This window comes from Pongo pygmaeus, chromosome 11 (assembly GCF_028885625.2).
Source record: "Pongo pygmaeus isolate AG05252 chromosome 11, NHGRI_mPonPyg2-v2.0_pri, whole genome shotgun sequence".
In the NCBI taxonomy this organism is placed as follows: domain Eukaryota; kingdom Metazoa; phylum Chordata; class Mammalia; order Primates; family Hominidae; genus Pongo; species Pongo pygmaeus.
In genome coordinates, this window is record NC_072384.2 from 133,834,818 (window position 1) to 133,854,816 (window position 19,999).

Sequence of the window (19,999 nt, forward strand, 5' to 3'; positions counted from 1 at the left end):
GACAGGGGACACAGCCACTAGCAGATCTAGATCTAGATCCTTAGACTTCATGACCAAAGAAGAAAAGGGACCCTCTCCCCTGGATCCACTTTAAAAATTCCCGTGAAGGATGGTGACTGAGAAGGGTTCCTATGCCTATCCCTGGGACCAATTTGTTGCAGGAAGGGATGGAGAAATACCATTAACTAGCAGGAGGGTATAATCTGTTACCAAAAGAAAGGTGGAAGGCTGGGCCCGGTGGCTCATGCCTGTAATCCTAGCACTTTGGGAGGCCAAGGCGGGTGTATCACTTTAGGTTAGGAGTTTGAAACCAGTCTGGCCAACATGGTGAAACCTTGTCTCCACTAAAAATACCAAAATTAGCCAGTCAGGTGGCACGCATGCCTGTAATTCCAGCTATTCGGAAGGCTGAGGCACAAGAATCGCTTGAACCCAGGAGGTGGAGGCTGCAGTGAGCCAAGATCTCACCACTGCACTGGGTGACAGCCTGGGCAACAGAGTGAGACTCCATCTCAAAAAAAAAAAAAAAAGAAAGAAAGAAAGAGAAAGAAGGAAAGAAGGAAGGAAGGAAGGAGAGAGGGAGGGAGGGAGGGAGAGGGAGATTGAGAGAGAGAGAGAGAGAGAGAGAGAAAGAAAGAGCAAGCTAGCCAGGCCAAACAGAAGATGTGTTCTACCTGTCCCTTCTGGGAGCTGTCCCTTCCCCTCCATCCAGAGGAAGCTGTCCTGGAAGACTGGCCTGCCCCTTTGCCACAAGGATTCTTAGATATGGGCACCTGCTGATCCATCAGAGTCTTCTCCCAGAAATTGAGAACTGGAGCTCAGAGGCGCCAGCTCTGTTTGGCTGCTTGTGTGTACTGAGGAGCTGTCAGAGGAACTATTTTTTTACCTCGAGGATGGGAGAACTGCGAAACACAAATGGCTGGGCCATAAGACGAGAGAAGAAGGAAGCAGCAACCTATGGAGAAGCGGATGCAAAGGGCTGAGCACGCTGGCTGATCTGCATCCTGGTTGCAGTGATTCCTGGGATCCAGCCACATCTCTGCTGCCAGTCTCTGCAGCACACTGAATCCAGACAATAACCCCCCTTTTTCCCTTAAGGTAGCTCATATTGCACTTCTTCTGCTTGCTATCAAAAACATTCTAACTAACTGATACACCATCTCAACCTAAAACAGTCTCAGCCCTCATAGCCTGACACACAGCCAGTAGCATGGCGAAGCGGGTGAGTTCTGGCACCAGGCTTCCTTGACTGTATCTTAGTTCTGCTTTTTCCTAACTTGTGACACCAGACACGTTGCTCTGCTTCTTCCTAACTTGTGACACCAGACAAGTTACTTTTTTTTTTTTGGATGGAATTTCACTCTTGTCTCCCAGGCTGGAGTGCAATGACACAATGTTGACTCACTGCAAACTTTGCCTCCCAGGTTCAAGCGATTCTCCTGCCTCAGCCTCCTGAGTAGCTGGGATTACAGGGTCTGCTATCATGCCTGGCTAATTTTTTTGTATTATTGGTAGAGATGGGGTTTCACCATGTTGGCCAGGCTGGTCTTGAACTCCTGACCTCAGGTGATCTGCCCGCCTCACCATCCCAAAATGCTGGGATTACAGGCATGAGCCACTAGGCCTGGCCAAGTTACTTAACTTCTATATGTCTATTTCTTCATCTCCAAAAAGGAGATATTAATAGTACCTACATTATCGTGTTGTGAGAATTAAATAAGTTGATCCACGTAACACAGTGCCTGACATGTAAAAATCACTCCATAACGTTAACTATTATTTGTAGTGGGAGATTGCGGTAGTGTCTAGGAGAAATTTTATCATCTCTTTAAAGATCAAAGAAACAAACCAAGGAAGATAGCCTCCCCACCTCCACCACAGATCACATTCCCAGCTTGCTAGAAGCGTCATGTTGAATCCTCTGGCCGGCATTCCAGACACTGGCTGCCAATATGCAGAGGAGATAAAGATCTCCAAGAAAGTTGAAATGTTACTAAAATGCTTGTACTGTAGTATAAGGATAATAACACTTCCTCAGACATCATTTTAAAAGTATGAAATTTGGCCAGGCATGGTGGCTCACACCTGTAATCCTAGCACTTTGGGAGGCCGAGGCGGGTGGATCACTTGAGGCCAGGAGTTCTAGACCAGCCTGGCCAACATGGTAAAACCCCGTTTCTACTAAAAATACAAAAATTAGCCAGGCCTGGTGGCGGGCACCTGTAGTCCCAGCTACTCAGGAGGCTGAGGCAGGAGAATTGCTTGAACCTGGGAGGCATAGGGTTGCAGTGAGCTGAGATCGAGTCACTGCACTCCAGTCTGGGCAACAGACTAAGACTCCATCTAAAAAAATAAATAAATAAAAAATAAATAAATAATATGAAATCTGCCAGGCAAAGTGGCTCATGCCTGTAATCCTAGCACTTTGGGAAGCTGAGGCAGGAGGATTACTTGAGCTCAGGAGTTTGAGGCCAGCCTGGACAACTTAGTAAGACCCAGTCTCTACAAAAAAACAAAACAAAACAAAACAAAAATTAGTCCCAGCTATTTGAGAGGCTGAGGTGGGAGGATCGCTTGAGCCTGAGAGTTTGAGGCTGCAGTGAGCCATGATCGCGCAACTGCACTCCAGCCTGGGTGATAGATCAAGACCCTGTCTCAAAAAATGAAATAAAATAATATGAAATCTGAGTGTCAACATATATATGGAGTGAACGACATGACCTGCATGTGGTTTAATCTATGTACACAGAGATTCTTTATAATGAAAATTTCCTGCCGTGCGCATACATGTATATACACAAAAGCAACGACCCTAAAAAAAAAAAACAAAAAAAAACAAGGGGCAAAAGAGCCAAGTAACATATGCCTATAAGGGAGCATTGTTATTATCATATTAAGAAATAAGGTTTGGACCCGGCACAGTGGTTCACGCCTGTAATCCCAGCAGTTTGGGAGGCCGAGATGGGCGGGTCACTTGAGGTCAGGAGTTCGAGACCAGCCTGGCCAACAAAGTGAAACCCTGTCTCTACTGAAAATACAAAAAATTAGCTGGGCGTGGTGGCAGATGCCTGTAATCCCAGCTACTCGGGAGGCTGAGGCACGAGAATTGCTTCAACCCAGGAGACGAAGGTTGCAGTGAGCCGAGATCATGCCACTGTACTCCAGCCTGGGCAACAGAGTGAGACCTTGTCTCAAAAAATAAAAATAAATAAATAAGTAAATAATGTTTGGAAGGCTCAGTGGTATGTCTGGAAACCTGTGTTAGTTGATTTCTTGACTATCCTTTGGTTTACTCTAGCAGCTATCGGGTTTATACAGTAGACAGTTAACACAGTAACACAGTTAACTTAGTTTGTTTTCACTTTGAGTAATATAATTTTAGGAAGAGCTGAAAAGGAGTGGAAATAAAGAAAGACTAAGAGAATTTTTTAAAAGAATAATAGGAAATGAGATTTTAAGAATAAAAGCTAGAGAAAAACCAACAGAAGATAATTGAATCCCTTTGGTACTGCCATCAGGCCGGCTCTTTGTACTTTATGTTCCTTGCATCCATAACTGATACATGTTCCAATCTCCCTTCCTAGAGTGAGTTCTTTGAAGTTAGGATGCCTATCCCTATGCCCAACCCACACTGGAATTGCACTGTTTTTTTAACCTGCTGAGTGGAAGGTAAAGGAAATCAGGAAGACCCAAAGGGCAGAGAAAAGAGTAAATAGGACAATAGTTTGAAGGTTGGCCCTTGAATTCCTCTGAATTGGAGCGTAACTAGAAGATCTCACAGATGAGATGTGTAGGCATCAATGATGGAGGTGAGAATCTCTTTGAAGTTTTTAGCAGTGGAAATGCTGCCACAGAAGTGCTGTTATGTTAAAGCTGGTGGTACTTTGGTTCAGTGAAACTAGACTTTCCACAAAAAAAGTCCTTTGATAAGTGACGCCTTTTCTACTTCCTGTGAGCAAATTCGTGAGGCTTAACATATTGCTACAAGAATCTTGGGATATTTTACATTTCTCTTACATCCATTATAGGCAGTCAGACTCCATTTCACAGATGCTGCTTCCCAGCAAAGCATGCTGAATCCTTTAGACAATCACTATTTACCAGAACAAATATAAAAACTCTCAAGATCTGTTATTTGTCACTAGAGTATTCAGACAACCTATTTCCTCCTCCTTCCTATTACTCATCCCCTGTATTACTCACCCTCCATCCAGTCATTCCCCTCAGGGCCTGTGAACACACCTGAAGCCTCCCCATCACTGACTTTGCTCTTCACCAGGTTGCCCTCCCTATTGGCTAATTTAGGAGTGAGTCACATATTACTTAAAAATTATTCTGTTTCATGTATTCTAGTCCAGTCAGACTGCAGTGACATCCAGAACAGAGACTGGATGATGGAGTGCAGTGGTTAAAGGCACAGATGCCAGAATTAAATTGCCTGTATTTGAACCCAGGTCTTGCCACTTTACTAGCTAGGTGTCTTCACGCAAGTTACTTAACCTCCCTGTGCCTCAGATTCCTCGTCTGTAAATAAGGATGAAGATGCTACTGAGCAGGATTATTGTGAGGAGGAAATGAGTTATAATATGTGAAATACTACTCAGAAGAATGCACAGCCCATAGCACTATAGAAGTGTTCCTGCTTATTCGTGATCTCCCAGAGTCTACCATGCTTTGAAATAAATGGTTTTATCAATAAATATGTGTTCATTTCTATAACTTTTTTTTTTTTTTGAGACAGAGTCTCATTCTGTCGCCCAGGCTGGAGTACAATGGCACAATCTCGGCTCACTGCAACCTCCACCTCCCAGGTTCAAGCGATTCTCCTGCCTCAGCCTCCCAAGTAGCTGAGATTACAGGCGCCTGACACTACGTCCAGCTAATTTTTTGTATTTTTAGTAGAGATGGGTTTTTGCCATGTTAGACAGGCTGGTCATGAACTCCTGACCTCAGGTGATCCACCTGCCTCAGCCTCCCAAAGTGCTGGGATTACAGGTGTGAGCCACCACGCCCGGCCCAACTTTTTCATGCATACGTAGTATACATATATAATGTCTACCTATTAGAAAATGCATATAAAATACACATATAAGAAAAAAACACCAGCAATACCACTGCCTACAGATAATACTATTATTAGTATTTTCACATATTCCATTCATTAATTAAATAACATTTACTGAGCACCCAATACATAAAGGGCTTCATGCTCTTGCTGGAGATATAATGATGTGCAAAAACAGACACAGCTCTTGTCTCATGGAGTTTACAGTCTACTGAGGGAGACAGACCTTAATCAAGTAATGATACAAATATATGTGAACCTATAACTGGGATCAATGCTATAAAGGAGAGGTACATGTGTAACAGGGAGATAAGATCTGTAACAGGTTGTGAAGGTCTCTTATCCTACTGTTGTGAGGAAGTCACTACTGAAATGAGAATGAACACACAGAAATTAATTTGGAGAAGTCAGAAGGGAAGATGTGCCCAACACAGTAAATCCAAAGGCCCTGCAACGAGAGGGAGCACAGTAAGCAGAAGGAAGTAAGAGGCTTCAGCATGGCTGTGGTTGTGTGCTAGATAAAGCTGGTGAGTTAGGAGGAGGGCAGGACTAGCAGAGCTTCATATCCTTTCTTTAGAAATTATTCTTCATGTGTTCAACAAATATTTGTCTATGATGAGCTAGGGACATACTCATTTTATATAAATTGATTTATGACATATACTGCTGTTACTATCAACAATTTCCAGCAATAAATGTACAGTAATTTAACCAATCTCTTATTGTTGGAAATGTAGATTTTTTTCTCCAACTTCTCACCATTATTATAAACTGCAATTACTTTTACACCAACCTAAAAACAATGCTGCAACAAAGATTTTTGTATGTGGACATGTGTCCAAATATTTCTTGGCATAAATTCCTGCAAGAGGAATTGCTGGTTAGGCAAACTGCAAATTTGTAAACATATTTTTATATATATATATAGAGAGAGTCAGGGTCTCGCTCTGTTGACCAGGCTGCTGGAACACAGTGGTGCGATCACAGCTCACTACAGCCTTGACCTCCTAGGCTCGAGCGATGCTCCCACCTCAGCCCCATCCCAGTAGCTAGGATTACAGGCACATGCCACCACACTCAACTATTTTTTTGTATTTTTGTAGAGACAGGTTGTGTCATGTTGCCCAGGCTGGTCGGTCTCAAATTTCTGAGCTCAAGTGATCCTCTCACCTTGGCCTCCCAAAGTGTTGGGATTACAGGTGTGAGCCACCATGCCCAACCTTGGAAACATATTTTAATCATAAATGTGGAAAATTAACATGCTCAACTGTCAAGATTTGGTGTAATGGTCTTTTAAGGGTGGTGCCACTGCTGCATTTGAAGGCATTCTCGGTCACTTTCAGAACTTTTTCATTTTCTTCAGCGTGTGAGGAAGTCACTTCTATTTCTGATCCCACTGGATCCTTCCAACGACTTCAAGTCCACTCAATACTGACCACCAGTGAACCATCTTTAACTATAGTGCTAGAAGCCTGACTGTCCTCCTCTCCTCAGCCTAAGTTCTTCTTATCTGTCTCTGAAGGACCTTCTTCTGGGCTTGAGACACACTGGAAGAGAAGGTTGTTTCTGATATTCCTTTCCTCTTTTGGCCACCTATTTTGTCTGGTTCCATTTTCATGCAGTAAATTCACTAATTGTTAAAGGCAGATGGAGCTCCAGCAACTCTATTACAGAACTGGGTTTTCCATTCTACTGAGCTTGTTCACAGACACAACTTTCTCAGGAGCCAGTGTGTCTTCATCTACCCCTTTCAACATCTACAGCCTTAGATTACCTTCTAAGGCTCCATTTACTGTCAGGCCACAATTTCTAGGATTCTAACGATGAAGACAAACTCTGATACACAATTCACATCTTTCTTAGCTCCTGTTTCCAGTTCTCTTCTCCATTGCAAACAAAAACAAAAAACCCAAACAAACCACAAAACCTGTTTCCAAGTTCAGTGGGACACTCTTGCCAACGCACCCTGACTTCAGGTATGTAAGAATTAAGAAACAAGAAAGAAACACGAAAAGCAGCTTAACAGTCAAAGACAGGTTTATTTTGGAGAATAAACCTGAGGGGGGCTTCTTGTCGATTTTGGTCAGGAGCGTTTTCTCTTACACACTAAGGGTGTTTAAGGGTTTACGAAGAAGTGAGCTTGTTGCAGGTTCGTAATGTTTCTATACGAGGGAAAGTTTATTACAGGGTTGGAAAGTCTCTGGCCAGAGGGGAGGCTATCTCCGGGTTGGCATATTTCTGGTTGGAAGTGGGTTTATCTTAGGGTTGGAATGTTTCTGGTTATGCTGACATTAGCCATTAGGCTGATGTTTTTGGGTTGGATTTAGGCGGTTTCTTAATCAAGGGGAACTTAAAATGGTGGCAGTTGTCCAAGATGGCAATGCTCCTGCTGTCAGGGTAGGCCTTGGGAAGACACCAGGTGTCTTTGTAAACTTAGGTTTCCCCTGTACCAAGCACAGTGCTGACTGCATTACATGGGTTTTTCTTTTTACTATTCGTGACAACCTTCTGAGGTAGGTATCATTACTGTCCCCATTTTACAGATTAGACAACTGAGGCTTAGGGAGGTTGTCACCCATCCACAGCCACAGAGCTACTATGGAGGGAACCCCATTTGTTCCTAAACTGCGATTAAAAAAAAAAAGGTGGGGGGGAGACAGGCCAAGAAAGAAAACACAGAAAGGGTTGAAAAGCAGCAAAAGAAAAGTAAGCAGTCAGGCGGAAGCGGCCCCTTTCCTGCCTCCTTCCCGCGCGGACCTGGGCCTTGCGCAGGGCCCGTACGCCCCCAAGCGGCCGCCTCTCTGCCGCTGACGCTTCCGGCTACAGGCTGGCGTCACTAGCGAGCGCCCTGCGCAGGCACCGGCCCCTGAGCCCGTGCGGCGAAATACGTCGGGTGAGGGGGAGGGTCTTCCGGCCCTCTCGAAAATCATTTCCGGCATGAGCCGGAAGACCGTCCTGGATGGCCTTGGTGACGGCTAGTGTGTGGAGGTGAGCTCCAGGATTGCGTGGTTGCCTCATGCTGCAGGCTGCGGCCGTCAGCCCCCACTCGCATTGGTGGCGCTGAGGTGCCGGGGCAGCAAGCGACATGTCGTCGGGCCTCCGCGCCGCTGACTTCCCCCGCTGGAAGCGCCACATCTCGGAGCAACTGAGGCGCCGGGACCGGCTGCAGAGACAGGCGTTCGAGGAGATCATCCTGCAGTGTGAGCGGCGCCGGTGCGGGCTGGGAGCGGGGCGGGCGGGCCCCGCGGAGGCATGCGGGGCGCCAGCGGTAACCTGAGGCCGAATCCCCGGCGCCGCCCGCACACATGGCGGCCGCCCCGGGTAAACCGCGCTTGGGACGCCGCACGCCTTTTAAATGTTTTTTCTAACCTGCGTTTTATCTTTGGAGGATTTTCCCTATTAAATTGTACGATCTTTGTGGGGAGGCAGAGTTCGTGTTTGTATTTGTAAATCCCAGTAGCTCATACAATGCTTATGCACTTAAATAGGTCCCAGAAACATCCCATCTATGGGGTCATGTTAATGAAACGGTCGTTGACTTTAAGTCGCAGAATTAACATTGCCTTCTCGATGCACTGGAACGCGTGGCCTTTGATTCCTCAAACTTACTTCCCTTACTCCACCTTGGTGGATTTTTTTGCAGGGAGACAGGGATAGGGAATCAGGGTCTCGCTGTGTCGCCGAGCCTGGAGTGCAGTGGCGGAGATCACGGCTCACTGCAGTCTCAAACTCCCAGGCTCAAGTGATCCTCCCACCTAAGCCTCCCGAGTAGCTGGGATTACAGACGCGCTTCACCACGCTCGGCTAATTTTTTTAAAAAAATTTTTTTGGAACGAGGTCTCACTGTGTTTCCCAGGCTGGTCTCCAACTCCTGGGCTCAAGCGATCTTCCCACCTCGGCCTCCCAAGTGCTGAGATTATAGGCGTGAGCCACCGAACCCGGCCCCACCTTGGTGTTAATATCTTAATATCTTTTAGGCGGGACAGAACCTTTACTGTTACTGAAATCTTCAGTATGAAAGAGGTGGTTTTCTTTCCCCTTACTGCTTGCAGCTTAAGGGTACAAAAATGTTTGTACCTTTACCTAAATTGTAATGGTCCTAAGGTGGTTCCATCTGCCCCTGAAAGTAAACCTGACAACTTTCTCAAGTTATGCTGATGATGATATTCAGAATAATAATTGCTGCCTTTTATTGCATTCTGATTGTGCAAAATCAGTAGTTCTCAAACTTAGCTGCACATTAAAATCACCTATGGATCTTTTAAAAATTACAAATCCCAAGCCACACCCCAGACCAACAAAATCACAAGTATCACAGTACACAAGTATCAGTGTGTGTGTGTGTGTTTGTGTGTTTGTGTGAGATTAAGCCTAGAACTGCATGCCAAGTTATCAGTGTTTTTTGGTGCTTCCCAAATGACTACTGTGCAGACAGATTTTAGTACTGTGGTAAGTATTTGCATGTGTTATTTCATTTTATCTTTCCCAAAATTCTGTGTATGAAGCAGGAACTGTTGTTGGCATTTTCACACATGGAACTGAGGCCAAGAGAGATTAGATAACTTCTGAGGTTGCACAGCAGGTTAATGGTGGGACTGGGTTTTTTTTTTTTTTGGAGTCAGAGTCTTGCTCTGTCACCTAGGCTGGAGTGCAGGTGGCGTGATGTCAGCTCACTGCAACCTCCACCTCCCAGGTTCAAGAGATCCTCCTGCCTCAGCCTCCCTAGTTGCTGAAACTATAGGCAAGCACCATCACGCCCGGCTAATTTTTGTATTTTTAGTAGAGACAGGGTTTCACCATGTTGGCCAGGCTGATCTTGAACTCCTGACCTCAGGTGATGTACCTGCCTCAGCCTCCCAAAGTGCTAGGATTACAGGCATGAGCCACCGTGACCAGCCGGGACTAGAATTTGAACTCAGGCTTGATGACTAACTTTTGCATTTGCTCTTCTCACTGGCTCCCCCAGCAAATGGTTCTTTGCTTTCACTGCACCCATTGTTTTAACAAAACTAAGAAGAAAGGGGATGCTTTGCTGTTCTAGGAGACCCTGAAGAACAGTGCTGTTTCAGAAAGCCAGAAGCACAAGAAGTCCCTCTTACTCAAAACATGATTCCCTGACAGATGACATAAATCAGTTCATTAGGTGCTTATTAGGTGCTTATGCTTTAAAAGCTAATATCCTTTGAAAGTCAAATTGGGTTGGAGGCTTGACTCACCCCTCACTGAACATTTTCACTTACTTTCTGAGTCTGTTTTGCCTCATCTATAAAATGGGGATGAAGCTTGCCCTGCCCACTTCATAAAAACAGTGCTGTGCATATAAGTGCTTTCAAAGCCATCTGTATAATAGCCTGTAATTGTAAAGCGTTATCTCTTTGACACAAATGGAATGTTTTCCTGCACTTTGAAAATGGCGTCTTGATGGGGCAGGAGCATGTAGAACAGTCAGAATAAGAGGTCAGTTGTGGAGAGAAGATAGCTTTAAAGGGTGCTAGAGTAGCGAGTAATGCCTGCCTGAGGGACCAGGACAGGAGACCGGGATGAGAAGCTAACAAGGGGCAGGAGAGTGAGACAGGCTTTGCATGTTAAGATCTTCTGTTTAGGCGGAGGGATTGACATTTAGGGAGATCATTTCTATTATAGTTTGTCAAACACCTTCATTCCACTCATTCCAGCCTTCCCAGGCCAGTCAAGTTCTGACCCTCCATCAACCTGGAGTCTATTCTCTGTTCAGTCCATGCCTTTGAGTCTGAAGAGAAAGGTGGAAAGAAGCCGTAGGGGGAGGGAAAGGCTTCCCTCCATCTCCTGCCTTCTCTTCAGGGAGGAACCTTTGGGAAGGACTCCTTTTGAATGCCTGTGTTTTTTGAAAGAACCTAAAATTATCACAGGGCACTAAGCTTTGGTTTAACATCTGAAGGTCTTACTAGAGCCCTTTGACACTGGTGGATTTTAAACCATGATTTCCCAGGTTGAAACCAATGTCCAGTTTGGCTGAGCTAATTCGTTTGACTAAGAGATGAGAGTGTTTCTACCCAGGAGTTCTCTTTTCAGGTTCAAGAAGTGGGACTCAAAACTCCTTAAAAGGAGAAACAAGCTCTTTTAACAGGAATAGTCACTAGCATAAATCCTGTCTTGTTCTGCTTGGTACCTGCAGAGCAGGTACCCACATCTGATCTTACTGGTACCTGTGTGCCTATTACTCTTATTTTTTATTTCATTTCATTTATTTATTTATTTAGAGACAGTCTCACTCTGTCGCCCAGGCTGGAGTGCAGTGGCACGATCTCAGCTCACTGCAACCTCTGCCTCCCGGATTTAAGCGATTCTTGTGCCTCAGTCTCCCTAGTAGCTGGGACTGTGGGCAAGTGCCACCATGCCTGGCTAATTTTTGTATTTTTAGTAGTTTCGCCGTGTTGGCCAGGCTGTTCTTGAACTCCTGACCTCAGGTAATTTGCCTTCCTTGGCCTTCCAAAGTGCTGCGATTACAGGCGTGAGCCACAGTGATAGGCCTGTGTGCCTGTTACACTGAACTACATGTTCTTTCTAATCCTGTCTTTTGAATTTCTGTACTCTGTCTCCTGTCAAATTTACTGTGTTTGGAAAGAGAACTCATTTCCTCTCTAAGCTCTCCTCTCCTGTGTTCTCTCACACGTTAGCGTCCTCCGCCCAGTTGCCTGAGTGAGGAGCCTCAGAATAATCTTTGACTTTTTACCAATACAGATCTGTTAGTGTAATGGCCTGCTTTTATAATCTCTTATTTAACCATTGCCAGTAAGAAGAAGTCTAAATTCCTGACCCTGTTTTTTCCTGTGTTGGCTCCAACGTTTATTTCCAGCCACTTACCAAAAGACTCTGTTATTCCTTCTGCATGGCCCATCATCTTCTTTTAAGACTTAACTCACGTATCACCACCTGTGACACCATTGATAAAAATGAGTACAGAGTGTATTCTCTGTACCTTTTTGTACTTGACTGAGTTAAATGTTAATTAACTCCATGTTGGGGAGCGTCATTTGTATTTCTAGTTCCCTGACCTAAAAAGTAATTAGATATGTCAATTTATGGTAAAGTTCTCCTGTCTTACTTATAGGTACATAGCATTTCACTTTGCCATTGTGTTTAGTGTGTTTTTCTTTTTTCCTCCCAAGGTAGAAACAAAAACTTTGGGTGTAGAAGGCATTTTCAGCTCCCTTTAATAGGGAAGACATTCTTGGAGGTGACTCTATAGGTTACTATGGCTGAGGAATGTATGTTCCTGTATTTTATCCTTCAATACATGACAAGGTAGGTACCTAGCAAGTGTACATACGTTATAATAAATAACTTAATTTCTGACTTTTTTATTTTAATAGATAACAAATTGCTGGAAAAGTCAGATCTTCATTCAGTGTTGGCCCAGAAACTACAGGCTGAAAAGCATGACGTACCAAACAGGCATGAGATAAGGTATTTTGAAACTAACTTGTATTATTTATGTTTCCTCTAATGAAATTTATCTCAGTTCAGTTGTCACTTCTCTAATTTAAAAGCAAATCAAGTACTATTTCTGTGTTCCAGTTTTTGTTAGCTCCTTTCAAATAAGAACTAAAACCATGTAATTAAAATTGTTTTTTAAAAGGTATGTCATACCTAGAAAGGTTATTATCAGTACAGTGCTCTGAGCTTGAGAAATTTCTTATGGCAGGTTCACGTGGTAACCCTAGGTCAGTTTCTCATCTAACCTGCCAGGATTCATGTTTTTTTGTTTCTTTGTTTGTTTTTAAATAATCACAGACAAGTTAAGTATTTCTGAGTAGGTTTATGTAGAACCTGTTAATATAGGATTGATTGGCACATACACAAAAATTGCTTTTGTGCAGTATGGGTCTATTTGATCCTTTTTAGGTTGGTGTTTTTTTCGACATACAAATGGTCCCCAACTTGCAGTGGTTCGACTTACAATTTTTCTTTTTCTTTTTTTTTTTTTCTTTTTTGAGACAGTCTCACTCTGTCACCCAGGCTGGAGTACAGTGGTGCGATCTCAGCTCACTGCAGCCTGCAACCTCCACCTCCCGGGTTCAAGCAGTTCTCCTGCCTCAGCCTCCCAAATAGCTGGGACTACAGGCACCCAGCACCACACCTGGCTAGTTTTTGTATTTTTAGTAGAGGCAGGGTTTCAGCATGTTGGCCAGGCTGGTCTCGAACTCTTGACCTCAAATGATCCACCTACCTTGGCTTCCGAAAGTGTTGCGATTACAGGCGTGAGCCACCGCGCTGGCCAGCTTACAATTTTTTTTGTTGTTTTTTTTTGAGGCGCGGTCTCGCTCTGTTGCCCAGGCTGGAGTGCAGTGGCGCATTCTCAGCTCACTGCAAGCTCCACCTCCTGGGTTCAAGCCATTCTCCTGCCTCAGCCTCCCGAGTAGCTGGGACCACAGGCACATGCCACCACGCCCGGCTAATTTTTTGTATTTTTAGTAGAGACGGGGTTTCACTGTGTTAGCCAGAATGGTCTCGATCTCCTGACCTCGTGATCCGCCCGCCTCGGCCTCCCAAAGAGCTGGGATTACAGGCTTGAGCCACCGTGCCCGGCCCAGCTTACAATTTTTAACCTTTATAATGGTGCAGAAGTGATACACTTTCAGTAGGACTGTACTTTGAGTATCCATCCGACCATTCTGCTTTTCCCCTTCAGTTTCGTATTCAATAAATTGCATGAGATATTCAACAACTTATTATAAAATAGGCTTTGTGTTAGATTATTTTCCCCAACTGTAGGTTAATGTAAGTGTAACCTATGATACTCAGTAGGTGAGATGTATTGAATGTATTTTCAACCTACTATGTATTTTCAACTTCTGATGGGTTTAAAGAGACATAGCCTCAGTAAGTAGAGGAACATCAGTATTAGTAGATTGTGAAATCAAATTAGCAGATTACAGTAAGCTCTTATTTTTCTTTAAGAACTAGATTAGAAAAATATCAGTGTGTGCTGGGAACGGTGGCTCACACCTGTAATCCCAGCACTTTGGGAGGCCAAGGCGGGTGGATCACAAGATCAGGAGTTCAAGACCAGCCTGGCCGAGATGGTGAAACCCCATCTCTACTAAAAATACACAAATTAGCCGGGCGTGGTGGCGGGCACCTGTAATCCCAGCTACCCAGGAGGCTGAGACAGAGAATTGCTTGAACCTGGGAGGCGGAAGTTGCAGTGAGCCAAGATTACACCACTGCACTCCAGCTTGGGTGACAGAGCGAGACTCCGTCTCAAAAAAAAAAACATATATATATGTTGGTGTGTGTTAATAGAATATTTCATGAAATACATATTTGTTCATGGCAGGGTATTTGTGTTTACTGGGTCATTTTTGTGCATTTATATATATTTGAAGTCTTATTGTCCTCTTCCATAATATTAATTGTGTTTGCATGTTAAATTTGGTATGGGAACAGTAGCCATTATTGCTCTGAAATCTCGACACATTTAGCAATTGTAAAAACAAGGTTGGTGATTTATGGTGTCTAGAAATGGTAGCTGTAGCCTGATGTATTTACTCCTAGAGCTGTAGCTGCTCTCATGTCCCCTCATCTGGCAGGATGGTCTCCTGGTAGAGGACGGAGTGGGAAGGATACCAGAGAACAGATGGCTTGGCAGGGCCTAGCTTCCATCCTTGCTTTGTAACAGTTCAGGAGATCCTGCCTGGCTGTGGCCCTGGGAGGCCTTCTGTAGTACTTAAGATATTAGTTTTAGTATTTTGGTTAATTTTAGGTGTAGATAATGCTGTTTCACCATTTTCATCTAAATTCATCCAATTGAAAACTAAAAACATTTCTATCTGATTAAACCCTTAATGACTATATTCTTGTATTCTTTATCTGTTAGCCAAACTCATGTGCTTGGAATATGCAGCCGTTCCTTTGGCTGAATTTCACTGGGATAGTCTTTTTTGAGGCAGGGTCTCCCCCTGTTGCCCAGGCTGGAGTGCAGTGGCATGATCATGGCTTACCGCGGCCTCAACCTCCAGGGCTCAAGCAATCCTCCTGCCTTAGCCTTCTGAGTAGCTGGGAGACTACATGTGTGCACCACCATGCCAGTCTAATTTTTTAATTTTTTGTAGAGATAGGGGTCTCACTGTGTTACCCAGGCTGGTCTTTACTCCTGGGCTTAAGTGATCCTCCCTCCTCAACCTTCCATTAGTGTTGGGTTTACAGGCATGAGCCACCACACCCAGGTGGATGGTCATTTAGTTGGAGATCTTGTAAACCAGGTTCATTCAGCCCACACACAGCAAGTTAATCACTGAGATGATGGGTTTTGTGAGAGTTTATTCATAACGTGGCCAAGCAAGGAGGCAGGAGAACAGGTCTCAAATCCACCTCCTTGAAAATAGGGATTGGGGGTACTTATGCAGTAGAAAGCAGGGTGGTCTAAAGTGTGGGAAGAGGTGATTGGTGGGTAGGAAAGATGAGGTAATTGGGGCTTCCACGCGAGCATAATCTAGCTATGTGGTTCCTCATAGGACACATGGAGAAAATGGTGGCGTTAACATCATCTGAGGGAGGAGTGTTTTGGCCCTCTGATGTCAAAAGATCACCTCTTGGGCATTCACACGGGCCTAGTTGAAGGGTTGGGGGTCTCAACCGGCTTTAGTGAGCAAGAGCTGCCTCCTAGTTCCTGGAGAAAAACTTTAAGCACCAGTTATTGTAGTGAGCCACAGTCACTTATGATTTATAAGGAAGCTAGTGGAAGTTTAGTTATATATTGTTTGGCAACTCGACTTGCTAGTAGGAGTTTGGAACTAGAAAAAAGTGATGAAAAGCAGGCAAGGCAGGTTGAACGGTGGGCTTCATCAGGTTACCCCTTGTTCAGTCTTTCCATTTCCACAAACATTATCCATAATAAGCCTGCCCTCCTGACTTCTTTGTTTCCATTCGTGGTATCGTTGTTTTCCACGAGTCATCTATGGTTCCTTCTTCCCTCTGGATCTTCCCCTCTCCATATTCCTTTATTCCTCATATTCCCCATATTCACCAAGCCCTTTGGTTCTCCACCCCCTAGCCTCTTGCATCCTTTGGTTTGCATTTATTTTGCCACCTCCTTTGTTTATTTATCTTCTTATTCCCAGATTGTGGTGAGAGCCTCATTCACTCAATAGACTACTGTGACCGCAGTGTGGGTTGGGCATTAGGGGTGTAGAGATGAGTAAGCCAGAGTCCCTGTTCTGAGGAGGAGTAGAGTCTAGTGGGGGAGACCACTCAAAGGGACATTTGCTAGATAATGTAAGGGTGTTCACAGAAGCTGGGCACTTTGTTGGTTTCCTTTCCGCTCCTTCCTGTCTCTCCAGAGTTCCTGCCTATCTCATCCTAATTAACCGTAAAACACTGCACACTGTGCTTAAATAGTGATCTGCATCAGTTATCAGACTTTCTCTTAAGTATTTTCATCACTTTGCCTACAGTTTAAAATCAGACTCTTCAGCCTTGAAATTGTTTATTCTAAGCATGGTTCTTGGACTAGTGACATCTTCTGGGAAATTGTTAGAAACAAAAATTCTTGGGTCCCACCTCAGACCTACTCTATTCGAAACTGTGGGGGTGGGGCCTGATAATCTGTGTTTTCAGAAATGCTTTAGCTGATCGTAGTGACCTCTAAAGTTTGAGCACTACCACCTTTACTGCTACTCAGACTTCCTGGAACCAGCAACATTCCCATCACCAGAGCAGAAAGTGAGAAATGCAGATTGCTGGGCCTTGCCAGGAAAGCAGGTCACCTGTTAGTGGGCTCCAGGAATCTGTGCTTGAAACATGCTCTCCGAGTGATTGTTTTTTCTACTTGCCGAAGCACCTTAGTGGGCTGATATTCATTGTAAGTAAAATAAGAAGTCCTTGGAGGCTTTGGGTCATGGAAAGAGCTGTATCCTACTTGCCTTAGTCTCTCCTAGCATTTCTGTTGAGTTCTGGGTCTTGGTAGACTTTGAAGTTTAAGCATCTAATCCTGAGGCTCCTCTGCCTGATGATCTTGCCTCCATTTTGCCCTTCCTTGGAGATTCCTACTTTAGTTCCTCTTTGGAAACCCCTCCCAAAATGAAACCATCCTTGTCTGGGGGAATCTTTGCCTCTGAACATGATTAACACTTTCTGTCATCACTCTTTGATACACTTTTGTTTTTCTTTATGTTGTTAGTTTTTGTTTTGTTTTTTGTTTTTTTTTTTGAGACAGTCTTGCTGTGTCGCCCAGGCTGGAGTTCAGTGGCGCAGTCTTAGCTCACTGCAACCTCCGCCTTCTGGGTTCACGCCATTCTCCTGCCTCAGCCTCCCGAGTAGCTGGGACTACAGGTGCCTGCCACCACGCCCAGCTAATTTTTTGTATTTTTAGTAGAGACGGGGTTTCACCGTGTTAGCCAGGATGATCTCGATCTCCTGACCTCGTGATCCGCCCGCCTCGGCCTCCCAAAGTGCTGGGATTACAGGCGTGAGCCACCATTCCTGGCCTGTTGTTAGTTTTTATTTCATGAATCTGTTCTATAGCTAGCCAGCTCCTTGGAAGGCGGGACCACGTCTTACATGCTTGAGTCCAGGAGTTCGAGGCCAGCCTGGGCAACATAGTGAGATACCATTTCAATAATTTTTTAAAAGGTGGGAGAGATTTGATAATTATTCTGCCTGATTTAGGACGATTTCATGTAAAGTGTGTTCCACTTTCTAATCTCTTGGCGTTACTTCTTGGGTTAAGATTGGGGAAGTGCCAGGTTGCCTTAAGATAAGGTATTAGTTTGTGCTTAGCTATGTAATAACAATACATATAGAGATGGAAGGACTGCTGTACTACCACCTTTATCCCCCTCTTTTTATTTTATTCTAGGTCATATGGAGGGGGCAGTTCTTTCCACTCTCATTGGATGTTGGTATACTAGTGTCCAGCCTTGTTCCTTTTCTCCATGTACAAGCTTTCCCCAGACAGTGGTTTCAGCTACTCACTATAATCCGATAATTCTCACCTGTGACACCAGCCTTCTCTCGAACTATAAATCCACAGTTCTAGTTGTCTTCTGCTGTTTCTGAGATATTATGCAAACACTTGGCAAAGACTCCAAAACTGCATTGACTCTGGAGGTGATCTGAACTCACTCTTGTGGCTTTAGGCACATCTGTTTGCTGACAGTGTCTACATGTTAGCCTCCAGCTTGGACTTCTTCTTGAGGTTCAGACTCTTAATACTCAGTTTCCATTTGACAATACTCAGTTTTCACTTGAATGGCCACAACTGAACTCTTTAGGCCTCCCCCAAAACCTGCTCCTCCCACAGTCTTGCCCATTTCAGTGGGTGACACCTACCTTCTACCAGTCGCTCAGGCCAAAAGCCTTGATTCATCCTTGACTCCTGTCTGTCTTCACACCCCATAGCCAATTCAAAGTCAAGTCCTGTTAGCGCTGTCTTTGGAATGGATCTAGAATCAGACCGTATCTCACCTCACTGCTCCCACCCTGGTCTGAGCTGCACTGCTCCGCCCCATGTTTGCACTTCACCGTAGCCTGCTGGCTGGTCTTCCTGTTTCGGCCCTTACCCCACTGCAATCTGCTCTCCTTTTAAAACCTAAGTCATTCAGCTGCTCAGAGCCCTCCAGCAGCTTCCCTTCACGCCTAGTAAACCTCACAGCCCTCAGAGGTACCCACAAGGCTCTGCATCATTTCCCCACCTCGTCCTTGACCGCACCTCCTCTGTCCCCTTGTGCCTGGGCTTCAGTCACTCTTCCTCCAAATACACCACCTGCTGTACGCCTCTCCAGGCCCTGCTGCTGCTGCTCCCTCTGCCCAGAGGGCCCTTCCCTCAAGGGTCCACATGGCTTATTCCTCACTTCCTTACAGTCTCTAGTCATGTGTCACGTTGGAGAAACCCTCCTCAATTACGTTAAAATAGGACCCCCTCCCTCTATTCCCCTTCTTCTTCTGCTTGAGTTTTTTGCAAGCACATGTGACTGCTGACCTCACACGTGCTCTCAGTTGACTGTCAGCTGTGTGAAAGCAGAGCCCTGCACTCATTGCTGCGTCATCGGCACTCAGGTCCTTGCTGAGCTAGTGGGCCCTGTTGGCGCCTGTTACTGGGACTTCATTCAGGAACTTTCCACCCTTTATTCCTGACGTGCCTGGTGGTCACAGTTGCTTTGCTTTTTTCCATGTGTTTCATGTCTCCTCCTTTCCACTCATAGTGCCTGTAACCGCAGCTGCTGGAGACACCTGAATGGTTTATTGGCTTTGTTAACATGTTTCTGGAGTTATGGTTTCATTGCCTAATTGGAAAGGTTTGGAGTCTCATTTCTCCCCCTCCCTTTTTTGCACATTCTCTTCATCTGCCTGGTTTGCCAATTTAGTCCTGGACATGATGGCACATGGAATGACAGTCAGCTACAAGAAATGGCCCAACTGAGGATTAAGCACCAAGAGGAACTGACTGAATTACACAAGAAACGTGGGGAGGTAAAGCTAGCCCTTTTCCTCATCTGTCTTCTGCCCTCTATGAGAGTCCTGTGGGGAGCGGGGGAGCTCAGTCACTTCTCACCAGAATTGGCAGCAGCCTTAGCCATATGTGGCATCAAAAGTCCCCTCTATAGGAATAAAAGGGTGAGGAAAACAGAATGAAAAGACCAGGCAGATTGAGGCCCATCACCAGAAGGGCAGTCCTGTGAGAGCGCTGCCAGTTACCATGCTCCAAAATCAGCACAAGAGGCAAGAGTGGAGAGGCTTTAAAGAACAAAAGCCTGCTACCTGGTGCGCTGAAGGCCTCACTGATGGTTTCATAAAGCTTTTCAGTACAAACCTTGAAATTTCAGAGACGTTCATGAGAAAGAATCAAGTCCTAGGCTGTGTTCGTCTGGATGGTGGTCTTACGGCAAAGCTCCAGTTGGGAAAATACAGTTCACCATCAGTACAGCTGAATTGATTATCTTTTCAGCAGAAATG

At 44.9% G+C, this 19,999-nt stretch overlaps 1 protein-coding gene across 3 annotated transcripts in view; it reads left to right on the forward strand.

Moving 5' to 3' along the window:
• The first annotated feature begins 7,926 nt into the window (after window positions 1-7,926).
• ATG16L1 (autophagy related 16 like 1) overlaps window positions 7,927-19,999 on the forward strand; it is a 43,597-nt gene continuing 31,524 nt past the window's right edge. For all 3 annotated transcript variants that reach the window (XM_054478146.2, XM_054478147.2, XM_054478148.2), the window contains exons 1-3: window positions 7,927-8,265; window positions 12,418-12,511; window positions 19,411-19,516. In XM_054478146.2, the coding sequence (XP_054334121.1) occupies window positions 8,151-8,265; window positions 12,418-12,511; window positions 19,411-19,516 (315 nt within the window). In that variant the 5' untranslated portion in view covers window positions 7,927-8,150. The remainder of the gene's footprint in view (window positions 8,266-12,417; window positions 12,512-19,410; window positions 19,517-19,999) is intronic.